Raw genomic sequence first — 23,661 nt, forward strand, 5'->3', positions numbered from 1 at the left:
GGTTTCACCGTGTTAGCCAGGATGGTCTCGATCTCCTGACCTCGTGATCCTCCCGTCTCGGCCTCCCAAAGTGCTGGGATTACAGGCGTCAGCCACTACGCCCGGCCTGTCCGGTCTATTTTGAAAGCAACCCAGCACCTCAGTTGCAGGTTCTTCTTGATCTCATCGCAAACAGCTGAGCAAATGTAAACAACTAGGGCAGCCACTTGTCCCTAAATAACTGGCTGCCCTAGTTGGCTGCTAGTCAACAACTGATTCACTTAATAAGCACTAAGGTCCTATTGAGGAAAGAGTGTGGAGCAGACACAGGTGGCCTAGTAGAGGACAGATGATCCTTCTCTCCAAGGAGGCATCCAAATGTTGGAGGAACAAATGTGTTATTCAAACACCTGTCATACCTGGAAGAATAAGCACTGTATGAGGAGTCAGTGCAAACTGGGGGAAGCACAAAGGAAGCATTCATTCCTAGCTGGGCGTGGGGGTGGGAGAACCTCTGTGGAAGAGACATTGTTTGACTTGGTCCTTGAAAGGTGAATTGGGAAAGAGACCATGCTAGGGTGAGGAACAGACACAGAAATAGCAAAGTGCATGCAGTGTTCAGGTGTAACTAGCTCGTCACACACATGGAATAAGATGGAGGTTAAAAACTAGACATTAGTACAAATCCTGGCTCTGTGTGTTCTTAGCTGTCACCATAACTTATTTGATGCCTCCCACTTTCAAATCTGCAAGGCAAAGCTAATGACATGGAGATATGAGGATTAAAGGAGAGTGTATATAAAGGTCCAGCCTTACCCTAGGGGCTATACATAGATGTGCTCAAAACATCATGATGGATGGACCTGCTGGAAAATGACTGGGATAGGACCCTGATCAAGAGAGCCTTAAATTCTTTGTTAAGTATTTCACACTTTAGGGAACATTAAAGATCTTTGGGAAAGAACGGGGTATAATCTGATTTATCTTTTGAAAAGATGATTTTATTCAACCCAAGGAAATCAGTTTTTATGTTGATGGCCTCATTTGAAGGCCGAGCACAACTTCAAAGTAAGGCTGTTTTTCCATGCCAGAAATAAATACTGTACCAAAATATCGATTGAATGTACTTTACCTGGACATTTTTTTTTCTTTAAGTGGAATGCTATATTATTTTGATACAACTAAAGGCAGCTTTTTAGTTCTAATTGCTATTTGGTGATAATACTGCTGGCTTATATTAGAAAAATAAAACTGCACAAAATTAGCTTCAGCATCGCAAAAGGGAAACAAATGACTGTTGATCAGTTTTTCTTCTACTCTTGAATAGCTACTTATTTCTAAGCCTTGTCTGATAGCTAGTAGTATTCTGATCCATTTATAAGAAAATTCTATACTGCAAATCATCCAGTACATGTTTTCCCCCCCCAGTATTTGTTATACTACCAAAAATAAATGAAACCCTCACCCTCAGAGAAAGATTGAATTATGAGCCTTGCATATGCTTTGGGAATGCACTTTGGGGCTCCAGTACCAAACGCTATTTCCTGGCTCAGTCTTACATAGCAACTTTTCAAAGGACATGAGCCAAGTTGTGACCATTATGTGGCTTTCTCTGGATGCCCTAGGAATGGGGATGGGGAAGTCGCAATGCAGGTTCATAAGCTGGATGTGTTTCACCACACTCCCCCTATTAAACATAGGAATGCTGATATAGTCTTCATCTCTGGGCAAGATGACATACCTAGCCTCTTAATAAGCAGGTTAAAGTATACCCACCTCTTTCCACTAAGATTACGATTATGATAAGACACATGGAAAATATAGTTAGAGTAGTGCTAATATCCAAAAGTCAAAAAAGGAGGGGAAAACAAACAGGCTGATCACCAGATCTAACAGTTACTCCAAGTTTGATTCTGAATTTCCTAGCATCCGAGGCAAAAAGGGAAACAATTATTGTTATCTGATAGACAACACTGCACACCCTTGTTATATTCACTTATTTATCTAGGAAGCTGTACTTTAGGAGACAAGTTACTTTCCCTTTTGTGCAGGGTGCCTATAATGAACACAGCATGGCCTGATGAGTTCGTTCAGGCTGGAGATGCCGAAAGACTCTGCAAGACAGGTGCTGGATTTGTAACTATCGTTTAGAAACTTACGCTAAGTACAGGTCCCTTCTAAGAAGGCCCACCCTGTGTGTTTTAGGGGTAAGTGAGGTGGTGAATGAATGTGATGGGAAATGTAGAAGACTGGGCTGCCAGGGCAGGGCAGTAGGCAGACCCTCTGCTCCCAGGCTTGGCCTCTTTTCTCTGCTCTCTAAGGGCCTCGGAGACTCGTTTTTCCTAGGGGCGGTTCTCCCATAGTAAACTCGATATTCCCACATCCCCTTCCTTGCTGGCTTCCCCTCTTCCTGGGAAGGTTTTACTGACAGACACTGCCAGAAACCTATGGGAATGAACAAGCACGGATGGGAAATTTTCCAGAACTGCCCCCAAAAGACCTTAAGTTTAGTGCCCAGCAGCTCTTGCTCACCCCTTCTCTCCTTCTGAGTTAGGAACTAAAAGCTTCAGTGGACATTTGTTCTGTGTTTAGTCCTAAGATTAGGCCTGGTTCTGCCAGACATGGTGGCTCACGCCTGTAATCCCAACACTTTGGGAGGTTAAGGCGAGAGGATTGCTTGAGCCCAGGAGTTCAAGGTTGCAGTGAGCTAGTGATTGCATCACTGCACTCCAGCCTGGGTGACAGAGTGAGAGATATGTGTGTGTGTGTGTGTGTGTGTGTGTGTGTGTGTTTAAATTTAAAAGGCATGGTTCTTAGTTCCCAGGCCTGGAGAGGTAAGGGGCAAATATTAAATAAATGTACACTTCCCTTTCCCAAACTTGCTTGTTTTCAAGGTACACAGGGTCCCCAGAGACTCCCTGCTCCTCTCAGAAGTTGCCTTTCTTGGGTGTTGCCTCACATCCCTCCACAGTTTCCTCCCCAGGGCCTGTGGCTGTCCTTGCCTTGCAATTGGTGCTCATGTAAGGTTGGTCTATTTTCATCACCGTAGCCTTCCTTTCTACTTTTCAAGGGACATTCTTGCTGAATCTGGCCTTTCTCCCCCTCTAATTCTTACGTAGATTTAGTACATAGAAATCTTTACCGGGTCAGACTAATTTTGTAAAGGATTAGTTTGTATTTATTGGAAGTGTGATTTATAAGCTGTTTTGAAGAAAGATAACATTTTTTAAGTGCATGTAACTCAAAGTAGATTACCACTGTTTCCTGGTAGAGGCTTAATGAGAAGATAATTATTTCTAATTACAGTATCAAGTGTTTGTGAGTGCTCGAGGATGCTTGAAGAATTTGTTTTTCAGAATCTTAAACACTGCCTAATCTCCTTTACACTATTAATTTGCAGTGTCTGGAGAAAGGATTGGGCCATGAAAGATATGTGTATTCTAGCCCCTGTTCCAAATGATCCCTAATTCTAGAGTGACGAGATTTTACTTTACCTGCTCTCAGGAAATAGAATTCTTCTTCTTCTTCTTCTTTTTAGATGGAGCCTGTTGTCCAGACTTGAATGCAGTGGCACAGTCTTGGCTCACACTGCAACCTCTGCCTCCAGGGTCCAAGTGATTCTTCTGCCTCAGCCTCCTGAGTAGCTGGGATTACAGGCACCCGCCACCATGCCTGGCTCTTTTTTTTTTTTTTCTTTTGAGACAGAGTCTTGCTCTGTCACCCAGGCTGGAGTGCAGTGGTGCGATCACTGCTTACTGTAACCTCCACCTCCCAGGTTCAAGCGATTCTCCTGCCTCAGCCTTTCGATTAGCTGGGATTACAGGCACCTGCCACCGTGCCTGACTAATTTTTCTATTTTTATTAGAGACAGAGTTTTGCCATGTTGGCCAGGCTAGTCTCGAACTCCTGAGCTCAGGTGATCTGCCCACCTCAGCCTCCCAAAGTGTTGGGATTACAGGCATGAGCCATCACACCTGGCCGAAGATAATTATTTCTAATTACAGTATCAGGTGTTTGTGAGTGTTTGAGGATGCTTGAAGAATTTGTTTTTGAGACTCTTAAACACTGCCTAATCTCCTTTACACTATTAATTTGCAGTGTCTGGAGAAAGGATTGGGCCATCAAAGATACGTGTATTCTAGCTCCTGTTCCAAATGATCCCTAATTCCAGAGTAATGAGATGTTAATTTACCTGCTCTCGGGAAATAGAATTTTTTTTTTTTTTTTTTTTTTTTTTTGAGATGGAGCCTGTTGTCCAGGCTCAAATGCAGTGGCGCAATCTTGGCTCACTGCAGCCTCTGCCTCCAGGGTCCAAGTGATTCTCCTGCCTCAGCCTCCCGAGTAGCTGGGATTACAGGTGCCTGCCACCACACCCGGCTCATTTTTTTTTTTTTTTTGCGTTTTTAGTAGAGACAGGGTTTCACCATGTTGGCCAGGCTGGTCTCGAACTCCTGACCTCAAGTGATCCACCCGCCTCAGCCTCCCAAAGTACTTAGATTACAAGTGTGAGCCACTGCGCCCTGCCAGAAATAGAATTCTTGAGGCTACAGAATTTCTTTTGTCAGTGATGCCAAGAGAGGAAGAAGGGGGGATGTGAGGAATAAAACCTTTATGGCAAAACTGTTGACTCAGTTTCCGTGCTGTACACGGTGCACTTATTTAAAGTTCAGAGTGTGCTATTGTCAGACCTGAACTATGAAAGGAAATGTTCCTTGTCTAAACAAATTAGAACAAACACTGTACTAAGACACTGTCCTAATAAAATGTCCTTCTGGATACCATATGAAGGTCCTTAAGATTTTTCCTCTCCAGCACGCAGTGAGGGAAAGTGCAGCTTTCTTCTAGCAAATGTAGGTATTGAATATTCTGTGTAGGTGTCCCATGAAGGTATTAATATGTTTCTAGTAACAGATGACAAGGAGCCTTATCCAGCCTCTGGAGTTATTTTTCCGGCATAGGTTAGCTCTGTTAGCAAGGATGCTGGGATCCGGTGGTTCAGTTAGCTTCCCTGGGTTCCCTGTTCACTGACTCTCGCTAGACATTTTGCAAGTGCATGTCAAGTGTGACCCCAGGATAGCAAGAGGGAGATGGGCTACGAGTATCTCATATATATATATTTAGAGACAGGGTCTCCCTCTGTTGCCCAGGCTGCCAGGCTGGAGTGCAGTGGCACGATTTGTGCTCACTGCAACCTCCACCTCCCAAGCTCCTGACCCTCCTGCCTCAACCTCCTGAGTAGTCAGAATTACAAGTGCATGCCACCATGCCTGGCTAATTTTGAGTTTGTTTTTTTGGTAGAGACAGGGTTTCACCATGTTGCCCAGGCTGTTTTCGAACTCCTGAGCTCAAGCAATCTCCCCTCCCAAAATGCTGAGATTACAGTGTGAGCCACCGCACCCAGCCACTATGTCTTATATATTTCTTTTTTTTTTCTACGAGGAAACACCAATTTTAATTTAAAGAAAAAAAATCAGAAATTGTCTGTAAGAATAACAGAGCAAAACAAGTCCTGAAAAAGAGCTCTGCATCTTGGTGGTCATATTTATTGGAAGAGCTTTAGAAAAATTAAAATGCCATTTAGCTTAAGAAGTTGTGAATTATCTGCAAATCAGTTCATTTCAGACGTGGGAGAATCCCCAGAATTATTTCTTAATATCAGAATGTATGCAGGTTTCTCTTTTGAATGTCTTGTACATTTAGAAAGGCTACTGTACAAAGTCTCCTATTTTCCATACAGGACAAATTGTTTCAGCCAACTGTCAATGGAGGGGCAACCAGCACGACCATCTCCCAGGAGGAAGAGCATTGGAATATTCTGTTTCCTTGATTTATGTATCTCTTCGTATGTTTCTTCATCAATTTCTATCGTAGTCGCGGTTTCTTCCTCATCTCCCAAGATCATATTTAAATGTTGATCATAAGCATGTGATCTGCCTTGAAGCTCTCGGTCATTTCTCATTTTCACATAAACTCGCTCATCTAGGCTGAGCCCGATAACATCCAGGGGCTCCTCTCCAGTGTTGGTAGTTTGTTGCGGGTCCACATCGTCCTCCATATCTCAAACCCTGCGCCGTCTCTTGCGAGAACACACGAGCAACTCCAGTCTCCGGAAACATGAGGACACGACTCCTCTTGTTTCTGATAGAAAAGCTGCTGTTCTTCTGGGAGAATGCACAAAGATACCCCGCTGTGGGGCCATGCTGAGCAGTACGTGGGTCTCCCCGCTGTATCAGCCAGCACAGAGAAGGGCACTCTCCCTTCTCTCCCGGCAGATCCAGGGCTTATCTGCTGTTTGCCTTTTCCCACATGGGCAGGTATGAACCCCTCACTTGCTAGGCCCTTAGGGACAGGGCTTCTTTCTCCAGAAGTCCTTTATCTTTTATTTTTGTCTTCTGTTTTTATCTCATTCTGTCTCTTCTCTTAGTGATTGTAAATGCGTAGGCATTGTTCCAATTCAAGCAGTAAGCTTTTTTATCTTCATAAAGTTATTTGGCCCAAATCACTGTTTATATTTTAGAATATGGAACAAAGTGGATCACTTGAAGCCAGGAGTTCAAGATCAGCCTGGCCAACATGGTGAAACCCCATCTCTTCTAAAAAAAAAAAAAAAAAAAAAAAAAAAAGCAGGGCCTGGTGGCACTCACCTGTAATCCCAGCTTCTCGGGAGGCTGAGACGGGAATTGCTTGAACATCGGAGGTTGCAGTGAGCGGAGATCGCAACACTGCACTCCAGCCTGGGCGACAGAGACTGTCTCAAAAAAAAAAAAAAAAAAAAATAGATTTTACAGACTATATCAGACCTGATTGATGTGGCTCCAGGAAGCCTCACCAGAGCTGTGGACACAAAGTTACAGCCATGATTATTTCAAATTCAGCCTGAGGGAGAATTTTCTGACAGAGTAGTCTAAACAAAGCCCAGATTATCCATGCAATGGATGACCATGTTAAGGGCATTGCAGAGGTTCTCGCAGGATCTGGGGCTGAGCTGATACAGATCTTGCTAAGTCTTGCATATTTCATAAACCTGAGTTGAGCCCCACCTAAGCTGTTTATTATTCATGGGCTTCAAGAAACATACCCTTTACAAGTCTCGGTTTTCTCATAAAAGGGTTGGTGTGAAGAATATATGATTGCATTAAAAAATCTTTAGCACAATGCCTGGCTCACAATAAAAGTATTCAGTCATTTTTAGGCAGGTAGGCACTGGAGTCAGACAGCCAGAATTTCCAGCCTGGCTCTGCCGGTTACTGGCTGTGTGCCCCCAGGCAATTTACTTAACTTCTCTGTGACTAGTTTATAAAATAGTAATAATAGTAGAACCTATCTCAGAGAGTTAACAATTAAGAAAGGTATTACACATGTCACTAACATGACATTTTACCTCCTGGGCATGTAATAGGATTATACTCGCCTGTCCCCTAGAAGTTAGGTAGGGTCAGTGTAATGAGTTCTCTGTCTTTTAGAGAACGTCAGACGGTAGAGGCCCCACCGTAACCTGGGTCCCCTCACTGACTCACAGCCAACTTTTTAGCATTTGCATGGAATAAGCCTTTCTTTTATAGCCACTGAGATTTTGACATTAATACGATGGCAAAGCCTAGCACATTCTGGGTGGTATATCATAGGAGCAGCCTAGACCAGGGGTTTCCAATCATTTGGCGTCCCTGAGCTACATTGGAATAAGAAGAACTGCCTTGGGCCACACATAAAATACACTAACACTAACAATAGCTGATGAGCTTAAAAAAAAAAAAAAACCTCATACTGGCCAGGCGTGGTGGCTCATGCCTGTAATCCCAGCACTTTGGGAGGCCGATGAGGGCAGATCACCTGAGGTCAGGAGTTTGAGACCAGCCTGGCCAACATTGTGAGACTCCATCTCTACTAAAAATACAAAAATTAGCTGGGTGTGGTGGCATGTGCCTTAGTTCCAGCTGAGGCAGGAGAATCACTTGAACCCAGGAGGCGGAGGTTGCAGTGAGCCGAGATTGCGCCACTGCACTCCAACCTGGGTGACAGAGTGAGACTGTCTCAAAAAAAAAAAAAAATCTCATACTGATTTAAGAAAGTTTACGAATTTGTGTTGGGCTGCATTCAAAGCCATGCTGGGCCGTGGATTGGACAAGGTTGACTCTAGACCTGAAATAGAGTTCAACTAAAATGATTAATAGTAAAAAACGTCAGTGATACTGACTTACATACCAAGGCCACAAAGACTTGTAAAAGCCTTCAAGTATTGAACATGCAGGTCCTTGTGGACCTATGCATAAATCTTCACTCACATGTACTTGGAAATACCTGTTGCCTTGGAAATGCCAGCCCATTTGAAGGATCTGACCCTTTTCTTGTAATGCCTGAGGCTCAAACAGCCTTTCTTTAAGCAAAGGTTCATTGTATTCAGCCTTGAGACTAAGCAGGCCGTTGTCATCTGTCACATTGTTCTGATAGCTCTGCATCCCTACACATTCTAGCTACTCTGTGGCCTCCAGAACCTCAGAGGACTCCTGCCTCTGTCCCTGTCGTTCCAAGGTCTGCAGGAGCCCTACATTCTGGTTGTGTTTGCTGGGGGGTGGGTGGTGTGCCTCTGCGTTGGTACCCTTCCTTTTTGGTTCATCTCCCTCTGGAGCTTTAGCGGGTTAATACAGAGTGTGCTGGGAGACAGCCTTCCATGAATCCTGCACAGTGTGTCCAAGCCGCGCTGGTGATGACTGAGTTGCTGTGCCTATGTGCAGTGAGTAAGGTGAGCTAACCTGGTGTGTTGTACTGGAGACCTGGTTCATGGCAGAGGTGGCGCAGGGTTAGATTTTGACGTCTGTCCGGGACTCAGGCTTTTCCTCAGCCTTTGTTCCAGAGCACTGGGGTGACAGTGGAAATGTCTCCACTGCCGGAAAGAAAACACAATGAGGAATGGCGTTTCAGTAGGCGGAGCTGCCTTTCATCTAAAGGAATAACAGCCGAGTATTCTGGAAGAATTGAAAGAGGCTAGTAGTCATTCTTAAAAGCAAAATCTTTTCTGCCAAAACGGTAGTACATTTTATTTTTAAAAAACTTGAACATACAAAAGAATGACTCCCCATAACCCCACGGTGCAAAGGTCAGCATTGTTAACACTTTGGCATTTGTTTCCCTTTCAGTTTCTACATACATTTTTAAATGAAATTGAATTTAGGTACATTTTAGAATGAAATTGGAATGATAACAGTAACAAACATTTGTTGAAACCATTCAGTGTGCCAGGAGGTCACACTTGAAGAGGTGAACACTTTACATACATTTTCTTATTTATTCCTCACAACTCTTTGAAGAATCATTATCTCCATTTTCAGAAGTGAAACTGAGACACAGAGAGGCTAAGTCATGTTTCCAAGGTCCCACAGCTCTTAAGAGTGGTGCCAAGATGGAAACCAAAGCAGTCTGTTTCCAGAGCCCTTGGTCTTTTTATGATGCAGTACTGTCTCACAGTAATGATAGCGTGGATTACATTTGATGGAGTTGTGCAGTATTCTGAATTGTCTGGTTCTGTCTCCTTGTTCTATAGATTCAGAAATGGAAGCCCATATAGGTGACTCAATTTACCCAGGAACACATACACAGTAAATGTCAGCGCCCAAAGAGGAACACAGTGTCCTGATCCACACAGTGTACACTGAGTCTAGATAACCAGAAACCTTTGTCCTCCCCGCGTCTTAACCCTGAAACCAAGCTGCACTGTATAGTGTATTGTATAGGGTCAGTGCCAAGTCTGGATTAAACGAAGGGTGGAGGACTCCGACAGCTTTCTTCTAGCACGAACAAGTGATTTCAGTTTGTGTTCAGGGAATTTACAGGCATCTAACAATGATAGGTACAGCTGTCTCTCAATTATCCCATGCAGTGCTAGGGTTATAAAAGGGCAAAAGGAGCAGCCCAGTAATAGTTCCAACTTTATACCCTCATCAAACATTTTTAACTGAGATTTGCTGACAAGCAGTAAGATTGATTTATTTGGGGCTTTAAATGCTGTTGCTTTCTCCAACTTGGACTCTTGAGAACATGCCAAGCATTGTTAAATCATAAAGTAAGCCAAAAGTCATTTGGCCATCTGTGCATAAACATTCCTGTGCATACAAGGCTGTCCTATAACGAGAGGTCTGTGAGAGCATGAGGCTTTGCCTTGAGACTCAGAGTTGGATGACCAGCCCTGGTGCAGTTGAGAATTAAAGGAGTAAGAACAGGTGTTTATTTTCTGCTCGGTTTGGTAAGGTAAAGTAGGAAAACCTTTCTACCTGTAGATGTTGTTGTGGACTTCTCAATAGAGAATGCCAACCAGATTTTAAATAACTTCATCTCGTCTTATCTGTGAGCTCCAGGAGGGCAAAACCAAGTTCTTATGAAACTCACAAACAGTGCTGAGTGAAAAATGACAAGAATAATACATGTATACAACAGGCAAAACTAATGTACGCGGTTTGAAGTGAGGATCATGGTTGCCCCTGCAGGTGGAGGTGATGTCGTTGTGATTGAAGGAGGGCACAAGGGAGGCTTCTGTTCTGTTTCTTTAACTGGCTGCTGGTCACACAATGTGTTCAGCTTGTAGAAGTTCATCGAATACTTATTTCACTTTGTACTTATGAAATGTGCTCTTTTCTGAGTATAAATTGTGCTTCAATTAAAGTTTAAAAGTCCTTATTTGTATTTGTGTATCTTGTTGCACATTGATACTCGGAAAAAAATCTCTGTTTAGTTGAATCAGTTTCAAATGGTGCTGGATTTATTATCCAGGATTGGGAAACCATCTTCACCTGGAATTGTCAGGGCTATGCGAGCAGAACTGCTGAGGTTATTTTTTAGCTCAATGGAAATGTGTCTTAAATGATTCCAGGGCAGACTCCTTGGAATAAAGAATGATGGCACTTTGGTTCAGTAGACAAACATTTATTGACAGCCTCCTAGGGAAGTGCTAGAACTTCAAGTTGGGTACAGCTGTGACATCATGCCTCCCCAAAGGAGCTTGCAGTCTGCAGGGGGTTAAAGTGCGTGGGTGGTGATCAAAGGAGGAGTCAGGAAGTGCCACAAGACAAGCACAGAGCAACAGGCGTGTCACAGAATGGAGAGGGGACATTCCACTGGGACTGGGAAAAGCTTTATGGCAGAAGGGGCATTTGAAATGGGTTTGTTTGTTTGTTTGTTTGTTTGAGACAGTGTCTTGCTCTGTCACTCAGGCTGGAGTGCAATGGCTCACTGCAACCTCCACCTCCCAGGTTCAAGCAGTTCTCCTGCCTCAGCCTCCCGGGTAGCTGGGACTACAGGCATGTGCCACCATGCCTGGCTAATTTTTTTGTATTTTTAGTAGAGACAGGGTTTCACCGTATTAGCCAGGATGGTCTCGATCTCCTGACCTTGTGATCCACCCGCCTCAGCCTCCCAAAGTGCTGAGATTACAGGCATGAGCCACTGTGCCTGGCCCTTGAAATGGGTTTTAAAGAATATGTAGGATTTTGATAAGCATAAGTAAATGGGTGGCAGGCATTGTGAATATCATGCATATGAGAAAATCCATAGAAAATTCATATACATTCTGGGAATTTAGGTTGTAAGATATTCTTAAGGTGTCCTTCAGGTCAGGTGACGCCTGAAAGGTGGGCTAGGGCCTTACAGCCCTATAAGGTCCTTCCTAATGCCTGCTAAATGATGATATGCCAGGTTATATTATTTCATTTAGTAGCCATTAGGAAGCCAAAGGACGTTTCTAAGACAGAGTAGCATAATCGGATATAATATCTCCAGTAAAATCAAATTTTTAGCCTCAGTGATTGTACAGTTACCATTAATTACCCATCTGCCCAAAATAAACATTTTTTAAGTTTCATGCATTCTCTCTTGCTATAATTTGAACCTGTTCCTGTTTGGGTCCACTAATGAGCCACAGGTACGTAGATTCCTTGAGCTTCCTGTGGTAGACCCTCTAGGACTTAAAGATTGTTGTATACCTTCTTTATTCCCTATCCCCATCCTTCCCTCTTGACCAGGTGAAGTCACAACTTTTTTATCCTTTTTTCATATATCCTGTTTTCTCGTCTTGTAGTGATTGGGCATTTATTTCCCTCCAGCTTTTCCTATATGGTGCTCCTCTGCCAGATAAAGCAACCAGTGTCTCTCATTCATGACAAAATTGTGCATTGGAAGAGAGGGGCTAAGAGCTAATGCTAACGAATGTTTGCAAGTTGTGGAGGAGGCCTGACCTGCCCATCTAGGATGGTGTCCCACTGTGCTGCTGTGCTCCCTCCTCTGGAATAAAGCACTGGGCAGGATTTATTACGTGGTGAAGTGTTAATACCCATTGTTGGATATGGTCCATATTCGAGTCTGGATCACCCAGTGCATTAGTCTGTTCTCACATTGCTATAAAGAAATACCTGAATCCTGATAATTTATAAGAAAAGAAGTTTAATTGGCTCACGGTTCTGCAGGCTGTACAGGAAGCATGGCTTCATCTGGTTCTGGGGAGGCTGCAGGGAGCTTTTACTCATGGTGGAAGGCAGAGCGGGAGCAGGCACTTCCCATGGGAAAAGCAGGAGGATGCCTGCAAGAGAGGGGAGGTGCTACACACTTTTAAACAACCAAATCTCAGGAGGACCCACTACCATGAGAACAGCAGCAGAGGGATGATGCTAAACCATTCATGAGAAATCCGCCCCATGATTCAGTCACCTCCCACCAGGCCCCACCTCCAACACTGGGGATTACAATTGAACATGAGATGTGGATAGGGACACAGATCCAAACCATATCACTCAGTGTGAGATTCATTAATTTTTTATTAATTTTTTTTGCTATCAGCCCACTAATTCCTTAAAAAAAAGGTAACATGCTGAATATTGTCTTGCTTCTCATTTGATTTCTATTAAGACTGTATATCAAGTCATTATTCTGATCAAAGGGATCTTGACAAATGAGATGCTTCAGTTTGGATCTTAAGACTTGTTTGTAGATTGTGTTTGAACTCTACAAAGAGCCGTTTTTCATCCTCCAGGGACATCAACAATGGAGTGACCTGACATGGAAGGAGGATTACAGTTAGGATGACTTGGATTCAAATCCTGGCCTTAACCCTCGGTTTCTACATGTTTATGAATCTAGCATGTTCTTTGTCTGGCATGGTGGTGAAGCGAGACAACCCATGAGAGGCATCCATAGACCCTGGGATATGGTCTACTTCTGCCTTTTCCTTTTAGAGCACAAACTTGCCACCTCCTTCACCGGGAAACTCAATGCTACCTTGCAGTTCTTTTCCCTAAATGGCCCTTGAGTGAGAAAGCTATGTGGTCTTAGTTTTCTCATTATTTTATTATTTTTTTTTTTGAGACAGAGTCTCACTCTGTTGCCCCAGTCTAGATAGAGTACAGTGGCATGATCTCGGCTCACTGCAACCTTCACCTTCCGGGTTCAAGTTATTCTCCTGCCTCAGCCTCCCGAGTAGCTGGGATTACAGGTGCCCACCACCATGCCCAACTAATTTTGTATTTTTAGTAGAGATGGGGTTTCACCATGTTAGCCAGGCTGGTCTCAAACTCCCGACCTCAGGTGATCCACCTGCTTGGGACTTCCAAAGTGCTGGGATTACAGGTGTGAGCTACCTCGCCCAGCCCTCCCGCCCCCCGTTTTTTTTTTTAATATCACTGTGGTGTGGTTTGGGGTTGTTTCCATATCTAAATAATGTTGTATTACTCAATTATTAAAGTTAATCTTGTACCATATTATTCTATCACATCTATTTAATGATTCCATTAAGAAAATAATGTTCTTGTTTGATGGATGTACCTGCTCATATCTTTTTCCGTATTTTTCTCCATCTTTCTTTTTTTTAAAAAAAAAAAAAAGAAAAGATTCTCCTTCTATTAAGTGAGTGAGTTCTGAGTTGGATGCATTCCCCATAGTGGTGAAGTTCCCAGTGAGTGGGGCGCAGCAGGCATTCCAGTTACCTGGGCACTTTGGGAGACCAGGACTGACCGGTGACCTCCTTCTATTTTGCGTTTTCTACCCTGGGAGCCAGGTTACCGTCTCATCACACAAAAAAAGTGGATACCTGGGAGATCCGAATCTCACAGCTACTTCGTGTAGATGGATGCAGGAAGCAGCCAGGCTGCCCCTATGTTCAACTGGAGGGGACAGCAGGGGGGTTTTATCCTGTGACACTTGTAGTTCGAAAAACTGGGACTTAATGTATGTATCTTGTATGTGCACAGATTCTATCACAGTAATTATCTGTTTGACTTCAAACTTTAATGTGCTGCTTTCCTGTTTCTTTCAGGTAGAACGTCATGACATGAATACCTTAAGCCTGCCCCTGAACATACGCCGAGGGGGGTCAGACACCAACCTCAACTTTGATGTACCGGATGGCATCCTGGACTTCCACAAGGTCAAACTCACTGCAGACAGCCTGAAGCAAAAAATTCTAAAGGTAACAGAGCAGATAAAAATTGAGCAAACTTCGCGCGATGGGAATGTTGCGGAGTATCTGAAACTAGTGAACAGCGCGGACAAGCAGCAGGCGGGACGTATCAAGCAAGTCTTTGAGAAGAAGAATCAGAAATCAGCTCACTCCATCGCCCAGCTGCAGAAGAAGTTAGAGCAGTATCATCGAAAGCTCAGAGAGATCGAGCAGAATGGAGCCTCCAGGAGCTCAAAGGACATTTCCAAAGACCACCTGAAGGATATACATCGCTCTTTGAAAGATGCCCACGTGAAATCTCGAACTGCCCCCCATTGCATGGAGAGCAGCAAATCGGGCATGCCAGGGGTCTCGCTTACTCCACCTGTGTTTGTTTTCAATAAGTCCAGAGAGTTTGCCAACCTGATCCGGAATAAGTTTGGCAGCGCTGACAACATTGCTCACTTGAAAAATTCCTTAGAGGAGTTTAGGCCAGAGGCGAGTGCCAGGGCCTACGGGGGCAGCGCTACCATCGTGAACAAACCCAAGTATGGCAGTGATGATGAATGTTCGAGTGGCACGTCAGGCTCGGCCGACAGTAACGGAAACCAGTCGTTTGGGGCTGGTGGAGCCAGCACACTGGACAGCCAGGGGAAGCTCGCCGTGATCCTGGAGGAACTGAGGGAGATCAAGGATACCCAAGCTCAGCTGGCTGAGGACATCGAGGCACTGAAGGTGCAGTTTAAGAGAGAATATGGTTTTATTTCTCAGACCCTGCAAGAGGAAAGATACAGGTATTTCAAAGTATTCCATTGGCATGTTTTTTAATTTTTAATTTTACTGGGTACATGATAGGTGTGGCATTCTTTTAAAAGGATGAGTTACTGCAGAGAGATTGCTTGAAATGAGAATGCCTTATGGTTACATTCTCAATAAATATGGATATGGATTAAAAGGCGTTTAGCAATCAATACATCCCTAATGTATTGATGCATCCCTCATCCAAAAATCTGAAATCCAGAATGTTCCCAAATCTGAAACTTTTGGAGTGTCAACACAATGCCACAACTGGAAAATTCCACAAATAAATACTTAACACAAACTTGAGGCACAAAATTATTTAAAATATGGTACACTTTTACCTTCAAGCTATGTGTATATGGTGCATAGGAAACAAATGAATTTTGTCTTTAGACTTGGGTCCCATTTTTGAGGTATCTCCGTATATATATGCAAATATTCCAAAATCTGAAACAAATCAAAATCTGAAACACCTCTGGTCCCAAGCATTTCAGATAAGGGAGAACCAACAATTTCCATCCTTCATGATTCTAAGTTTATAATTTGTGGCTTTTAGCTGACAATTAGAGAAGGATTTATGTGTGGGCCCTTAAATTATCAGATACAAGCAACAACTCACGTGCATCTTAAGATTCTGATTCAGCAGACTTCCGTTATAGTGTCATTATGCTAATTCAGAGATCTATATTTGATTTCTGTCCATAACAACTGTCAAGTACACACTTACTCATTACCCAACAGAGTTAATTTTATTTGGTACATCAATCTTGAAGTCCTTATGTAATGTTTTTTTGTTTGTTTGTTTGTTTGAGATGGAGTTTTTACTCTTTCTCCCAGGCTGGAGTGCAGTGGTGCGATCTTGGCTCACTGCAACCTCTGCCTTCTGGTTTCAAGCGATTCTCCTGCCTCAGCCTCCCAAGTATCTGGGATTACACGCACCCGCCACCATGCCCAGCTAATTTTTGTATTTTTAGTAGAGACGGGGTTTCACCATGTTGGCCAGGCTGGTCTCAAACACCTGACCTCAGGTGATCTGCCCGCCTTGGCCTCCCAAAATGATGGGATTACAGACATGAACCACTGCGCTCAGCCTATGTAATGTATTTTTTTATGTTCTGTAGTTTGCTCGTTAAACTTTTTACTCTAAAGTAAAATAAAGAACTTTCCAAAGTCATCTTAAGATTAAAGTATACATTCAAAACCTTTGGCTTATATTAGGCAATTTTAAAAGTAGATGTTTTGTAGGCTGGCTTTTAGGTGCTTATAGCTTATTAACAAAAAGTGTGTAAGCTCAAATATAAGATCATTTTTCCCATTTTTTCCAATAAAGAGATACTTCAAAAGTTTTTTAGTCAAAGTTAATAATACATTAACTTCTAAAAATGTAGATAAAATAGTAAAATGCCTATTACATACTATAATATTAAAAGTTTAAATTTAGTTTACTTATTGTTTTATAATTGATGTATAATTTTATGTCTGTATTAATTTAGAAATGTGGCCTTTTCAATTCTCCAATTTTATGAAACAAAATATTTTTCCATATGCATCTTTGGAATCTTTGTCACACAAGAATTATTTTTTAAGTCACAGCTTTTCCAGAGTATGAACGTCAATTCTATCCAAATAGTCTGGGATATAGCACTTTCTAGATGCACATTTTCTCCCAAGTTACAGATCCCTATTTACATGAGTTCAGGACGGTTTCTCTTTGCATCTCCTGTGGTTACGTTTGTGACCCGCGTGTTAGAGTCACCACCTGTATTACTGAAGAGACCTTTAAAGGCTTATTCATAGCAGTAGCAGCATTTGACATCTGAGAAGTCATGCCTGAGAATAAGCATTAAATCTGGATGAAGCTCTTTGGTCCTCTTTATAAAATGATTCTGTCAAGTGACCTATGTAAGCATCTGAAATTGGCGTTGATCAAAGTCATTCCAGTCTAATGAATGCATCTTCTCCAAACAGTGCATCATGTTTCAAAACATACAGTATAAGATTTTTTTGTTTTGTTTTGTTTTGTTTGTTGTTGTTGTTTTGAGATGGAGTCTTGCTCTGTCGCCTAGGCTGGAGTGCAGTGGCTCAATCTCAGCTGACTGCAGCCTCCACCTCCTGGGTTCAAGCAATTCTCCCATCTCAGCCTCCCGAGTAGCTGGGATTATAGGCACGTGCCACCACACCCAGCTAATCTTTGTATTTTTAGTAGAGACGGGGTTTCACCATGTTGGCCAAACTGGTCTCGAACTCCTGACCCCAGGTGATCCACCTGCCTTGGCCTTCCAAAGTGTTAGGATTACAGGCGTGAGCCACTGCTCCCAGCTAAGGTTTCAAATATGAGAAAAATCATCTTCAGTGAGAGGGGCAGGGCACAAGAATGAGAATCTTTGTACTTCTGTTACTTTAGATTTGGACATTTGGAAACACTGCATGATGAACCATCTATAATTTGTAATAAGCTTAATTTTGTATTGTCACTTAGGTTCCAAGAGCTGAAATCCATAATCAGTGTGTGTTTGCATGCTGGAAATAGTAGAGTTGGCTCCACAGTAGAAGGTGATACTAAAAGCATGGTGCTTTCCCTGTGGGCTGTCTGGCCATGAACCCCAACAGCAGTGTCAGGGCAGAATAGGGAGAAGGCACCACAGACACCAGAAGTCCTGGCCCTCCTTTAGCAGGATCCCACAGAACCCTGTCTCCTGCCTGGCCCTGGCGAATGCATCAGCTGATGAGCTCTATCTTGAGGTCACTGCAGCTAGCTAAAGTGCTAGTCTGACCCGTGTGCACCTCCAGTGGCAAGGACAGAGAGTGAAGACCCCAGAGACTGGATCTTTCCAGAGCTGGGACTCAGTGTTATTCAAAAGCTCATTTCCCACAGCTGGCCTTACTCTTTTGGAAAAACAGCCCATCAGGGAATGAGAGCAAGCCAAAAGGTACTGGCACAGGAAGATAAAAAGGACATCGTTCCGCAATGTGCTGTGAAATGTCACACTCAGAATCGACTCCTCTCTTTTAAAGGTATGAGCGACTGGAGGACCAGCTGCATGACCTGACGGACCTGCATCAGCATGAGACAGCCAACCTGAAGCAGGAGCTGGCCAGCATTGAGGAGAAGGTGGCCTACCAGGCCTACGAGCGCTCGCGGGACATCCAGGTACCTTTCCCTTCGTGATTAGACACAGGCCTGGGCTCTTCCCTGGCCTTAATTCATTTAACAGTCTAAATGTTTATGCCTAGTCTAAACGTTTAAGTCCTAGAGGGTTTCTGGCACATGGGACAAAATGTTTTCTCTGCATAAACATTTTATCTGCACCACGTTAACCCCACTAGTTCATGTCATAGACATTACTAAGTAAAAAGACAATATTCTTTTTTTTATTATTTTTCTTTTCTTTTTTTTTCTTTTTTTTTTTGTTTTTTGAGGTGAGTCTCGCTCTGTGGCCCAGGCTGGAGTGCAGTGGGTGATCTCGGCTCATTGCCACCTCTGCCTCCCGAGTTCGAATGATTCTTCTGCCTCAGTCTCCTGAGTAGCTGGGGCTATAGGCACATGCCACCACGCCTGGCTAATTTTTTTGTGTTTTTAGTAGAGACGGGGTTTCACCGTGTTGGCCAGGCTGGTCTCAAACTCCTGACCTCAAGTGATCCGCCCACCTCAGCCTCCCAAAGTGCTGGGATTACAGGTGTGAGCCACCGTGCCTGGCTAAGAGACAATATTCTTTATATTTTATGCCTAAATCAATTAACAAGTATTTATTATCCACCCCAAGCCCATCACCACCAAAACTGTAAAATGTAAAAATAGGAGACAATCTATGGCTTCAAGAAGCTCCCTGCCTAGGTGGAGAGTGTGGGATAGCGCAACTGCCAAAGAACTCAAGACAGCACAAACATGGGCCAAGTTACACGACACAGACTCTGTGAGCCACAGAAATTTAGCCATGTGGTGCCTAGCAAGCTGTGGACCATGGGAGCAGTCAGTCATTTAGTGGCAAAACATTTCCATGTTCAGTCCCACGTCTGCCGTATCAGTTGTGTGGCCCTGAGTAAGACTTGAGCCTGTTCACTCATCTGTAAAATAATAGCATTCACATGGCCAGGCGCGGTGGCTCACAGCACTTTGGGAGGCCAAGGCGGGTGGGTCACGAGGTCAGGAGATTGAGACCATCCTGGCTAACACGGTGAAACCCCATCTCTACTAAAAATACAAAAAGTTAGCCAGGGGTGGTGGCACACACCTGTAGTCCCAGCTACTCGGGAGGCTGAAGCAGGAGAATCGCTTGAATCCAGGAGGCAGAGGTTGCAATGAGCCGAGATCGCGCCCATTGCACTCCAGCCTGGACGATACAGCGAGAGTCTGTCTCAAAAAATAAATAAATACATACATACATACATACATACATATAATAATAATAATAGCATTCGTATTCGTAAGAAATTAAAGCACTTCGGTGCATACTGTGTGCTCACTACTAGCAAAGCACTTCACAGGTTTCTTTTTTTCCCATTTACTTCTCAGCAACCCTTTAAGGTAGTTTCTGTTATTATCCCCACTTCTCAAATATGGAGACCGAGGCACAGAGAGGTTAAGTGGCCCAAACAAGGTTTTGCAAGTCATCCTTAAGGAAGGAATGTAATTGAATGTCCTAGAGAAGGCGGGACTGGAAGGAATGGGTAGGATCTGGGTGGATGGAAGGAAAGGATAATGGGATCAATATAAACAAAGTTGTGCTCCAATATTTCCTAATGTGATCCTAGCACGTAGTGAAACAACCCCAGGCTCCTTGATTGCCTTAAAAAAAAATTGCCTGGGGCTGGTGGCTCACACCTGTAATCCTAGCACTTTGGTAGGTTGAGGCAGGAGGATCACTTGAGGCCAGGAGTTTGAGACCAGCCTGGGGAACACAGTGAGACCCCTCAATCTCTAAAAACAACTTTTTAAAATTAGCTGGGTGTGGCAGTGTGTACCTGTAGTCCCAGCTACTCAGGAGTCTGAGGTAGGAGGATGGCTTGAGCCCAGGAGTTCAAGGTTACAGTGATTGTGCCAATGCACTCCAGCCTGGGGGGTGACAGAGTGAGGCCCTGTGTCTCTTAAAAAAGTACTCTTCAAGCAATGCCCAGCTTCATTTTTATGGATTTTCTCTGTGGACAGTAGTCATTTTCTCCAGCTCTAGGGAGGCTGAAGGCTGTGAGTCCAAGCCCTACTTTACAAGGGAGAAAATTAAACATAAAGATAGCGCTTTATCCCGCAGTGTGTGAGCTGGAGTTTCAACTGGCCACATTTTTATTCCACTCTGCTGAGGGCTGAGCCTGTGCTAATCCCAGATGCCTACTTGGATAATTCTGGGAACTAACACATCAGAGCTGATGGGAAATTCTGCCCCCAGAGACTGCATCTCAAAAGACACTTGGGAGGTTTCTGGCCCTGTTCTAGATTAGGAGAGTTCACTTCACCACTGGCTTATTCAAGAAACTTGAACCCATTTAAATGTTAAATGTTGCCAAGTGGGCCGAACGCAGTGGCTCATGCCTACAATCCCAGCACTTTGGGAGGCTGAGGTAGAAGGATCATTTGAAGCCAGGAGTTCAAGACCATCCTGGCCAACATAATTAGAAAAAAACATTTTTTTTATTATTATAGCTGGACATGGTGGCATGCCTATAACCTTAGCTACTTGAGAGGCTGAGGAGGGAGGAGTTTGTGGCTACAGTGAGCTATGATCACACCATTGCACTCCAGTCTGGGCGACAGAGCAAGACCTTGTCTCCAAAAAACAAATAAAAATGTTGCCAAGTGAACAGTACAATTGCTTCACAAAGTCGTTCTATTTTAGAGCCTGTTTCGGGTGTCACTGGGTGGTATCTGAATGCGTGGTTTTCTTATTTAGGGGATAGTTTAGGTTAATATTGTTCTTCTGTGTTTTAACAAACATATTTTAGTGGTGAAGGAGGACAGATAAAGGGAGGGACCACAAAAAGGGAACTTAAAAATCCAGAGAGGTTCATTTCGACGTTTTCTGGTTTCATCTCTCTCTCAGAAGTGCAAAGAGGACATCTGGGTGAATGACTGGAGTGTCTTCCCTGTCATGATGGTTAGAATCCTGGCCCTCCTCACCTAGGCTGTGTCACCTGGATGAGTTAGTGCTCTGTGCCTCAGTTTCCTCCTTCATAAAATGGAAGTATTAATGAGCTCTACCTCAAAAGGTTGTCAAGAAGATTAAATGGGATAATCATGTAAAGTATTGAAATCTTTGCCTGGCACATAGTAAACAGTCAAAAAATAAATACTGGCCATTCTTTTTATTACATCCGGGAGTAGCCACATTCCTCAGGGCTTCTAGCAGTTGTGCCTTTTGACTTCATCTTTATTTCTTATTTGTTTTGTTCTTGCAGGCAGGGTTACGCAAATGGGCTGCCAGAGACAGGGAGGCTGTTGTCTGCAGGGATGTCAGGGTTTTGTTGTTTTAAACAACTGAGTGGTTTTTTAAACCCTGAATTCCCAGTTAAAAATGTTTCAAGATAACCCCTTTTTATGGTCATCATCCCCAATAAGTTAATTACTGGACCCAAGGAAGTACCAAAAATTGTGGGGCTGAATACTCTGGCTGCTATGACTCAAATTCCTTGGAATTCACCCTTAATTTTCTTGGATTTTTTTTTTGGTTAAAAAAAAATTGAGAGCAGTTGTAAGACAGTCCTAAGATCGGTCTGTTTGTACACGTAATTCATCTTATAATCAAAGATTCATGGATTTTCCTAAAAGGTTGGTCTTTTGTCTTGTTCCATCACCTTTTCTGTGTTATGCCTAAAATAGAGGAAACCCTGGGCCCAAGTAGTTGAAAAGAACACACGATTTCTGGTACATACTTGTTATTGTTGAAAGCCAGCACTTTCTAGAATGTAAGATCTGAAGAAGTTTTATCCTTTTCGTTGGTAGCCTAGTATCATAGAAGTTACTATAGTAACAGAGAACCTGTTCTTTGGCCCATAGCGTTATTCAGCAGAAGAAAAGCAAATCAATCTTGGAGCCATTATTCTTGTTTAAAACCTGAAAAGATGATTATATTTTAATTGAGCAAACACAGATTGGCAAATGAGTTAGAACAGAGAGGGGCACATTGTACTACCTCTAGTTAGATCCTTTTCACCCAGCAGGCCTGGAGGTTTCTCTCTCAAGCCTCACATTCTGTTTTCTCGTTTTTTTTCTTTTTGAGACCGTCTTGCTCTGTTACCCAGGCTGGAGTGTAGTGGCGTGATCTCGGCTCACTGCAACCTCTGCCTCCTGGGTTCAAGTGATTCTCCTGCCTCTACCTCCTGAGTAGCTGGTATTACAGGTGCATGCCACCATACCCAGCTAATTTTTGTATTTTGTTTTTAGTAAAGATGGGGTTTCACCATATTGGCCAGGCTGGTCTTGAACTCCTGATCTCAAGTGATCCACCCACTTCGGCCTCCCAAAATGCTGGGATTACAGGCATGCGCCACTGTACCCGTCAAGCCTCACATCTCTTACTGGCACCTAGCTGTCTCTTTCATATTCAGCCAGTGTGTGGCATGTGCTGCATGCCTGGAGCTGGCTCTGCGCTGGAGAGGACAGCAAATGCAAGATGGCCCAGTTCCTGTCCTCAGGCAGCATATGTCTTGTGGTTGGGGAGGAGAGCTGAAGGGAGACTTGACCTCATCTCATGGATCAGGAAAGGCTTCCCCAGGGATGTGGCAATCAAGGCGAGACCTAAAAAATGCGTGGGAGATCCACGGGTGAAGAAGGGATGGAGTAGGGGAGGCACATGTCTCAGGCAGAGTGTACTGAATATGCAGAAGCCCTGAGGTGAGTCTATGCTCCTTTTCAGAACTTAGAATAAAGCTGGGTGTGGTGGCTCACACTTGTAATTCCAGTCATTCAGGAGGCTGAGGCAGGAGACCAGAGGTTGAGGTTGAAGTGAGCTCTGACTGTGCCATTGCACCCTAGCCTGGGCAACAGAGTGAGACCCTGTCTCTTAAAAGAAAAAAAAGAACTTAGGAAAGGCCAGAGCACTGTGACAGGGCAAGGGGCTGGCAAGAAGTCATTAAGTGAGGGAGGAGAGGGAGCTGAACCTGGCCTTGCAAGGCCTTAGAAGGCCATGTTAAAGATTGTAAAGGTTTTATGAAAAGGAGTGATATCAAATATGCATCCTTAAAAGACCACTTGGGTGGCTGTATGGAAATGGATTCATGAGGGTGGGGAACAAAAGGGTGTGTAGGGAAATTCATGTAAGGTTATTGCAGGCAAGAGATCCTGGTGACTTAGATTGGGGTGCTGACCGGGCGGAGAGAGAACTGGACCAATTGAGCTAGAAACCGGATGTTGCCTCTGTGGCTGGGCGACGGGTTGGAGGGTATCAGAGTATGCCCATTAGGCTTCTCGTATGAGGAACTGGGTGGATCATGGTGCTGTACTCTGAGAAGAAGGACACTGGAAGGGAACAGGGTTGACT

The 23,661-nt window shown here is 43.7% G+C and overlaps 1 protein-coding gene and 1 pseudogene across 4 annotated transcripts in view; one reads left to right on the forward strand and one right to left on the reverse strand.

Annotated features, from left to right (window-relative positions):
* Positions 1-23,661, forward strand: part of TMCC3 (transmembrane and coiled-coil domain family 3) — a 304,767-nt gene that overhangs the window by 275,147 nt on the left and 5,959 nt on the right. For all 4 annotated transcript variants that reach the window (XM_030819835.1, XM_003259675.4, XM_030819837.1 and 1 more), the window contains exons 2-3: positions 14,270-15,186; positions 18,209-18,344. In XM_030819835.1, the coding sequence (XP_030675695.1) occupies positions 14,270-15,186; positions 18,209-18,344 (1,053 nt within the window). The remainder of the gene's footprint in view (positions 1-14,269; positions 15,187-18,208; positions 18,345-23,661) is intronic.
* On the reverse strand, positions 5,728-6,034 carry LOC100579337 (annotated as a pseudogene).

This window comes from Nomascus leucogenys, chromosome 10 (genome assembly GCF_006542625.1).
Source record: "Nomascus leucogenys isolate Asia chromosome 10, Asia_NLE_v1, whole genome shotgun sequence".
Classification (NCBI taxonomy): Eukaryota; Metazoa; Chordata; class Mammalia; order Primates; family Hylobatidae; genus Nomascus; species Nomascus leucogenys.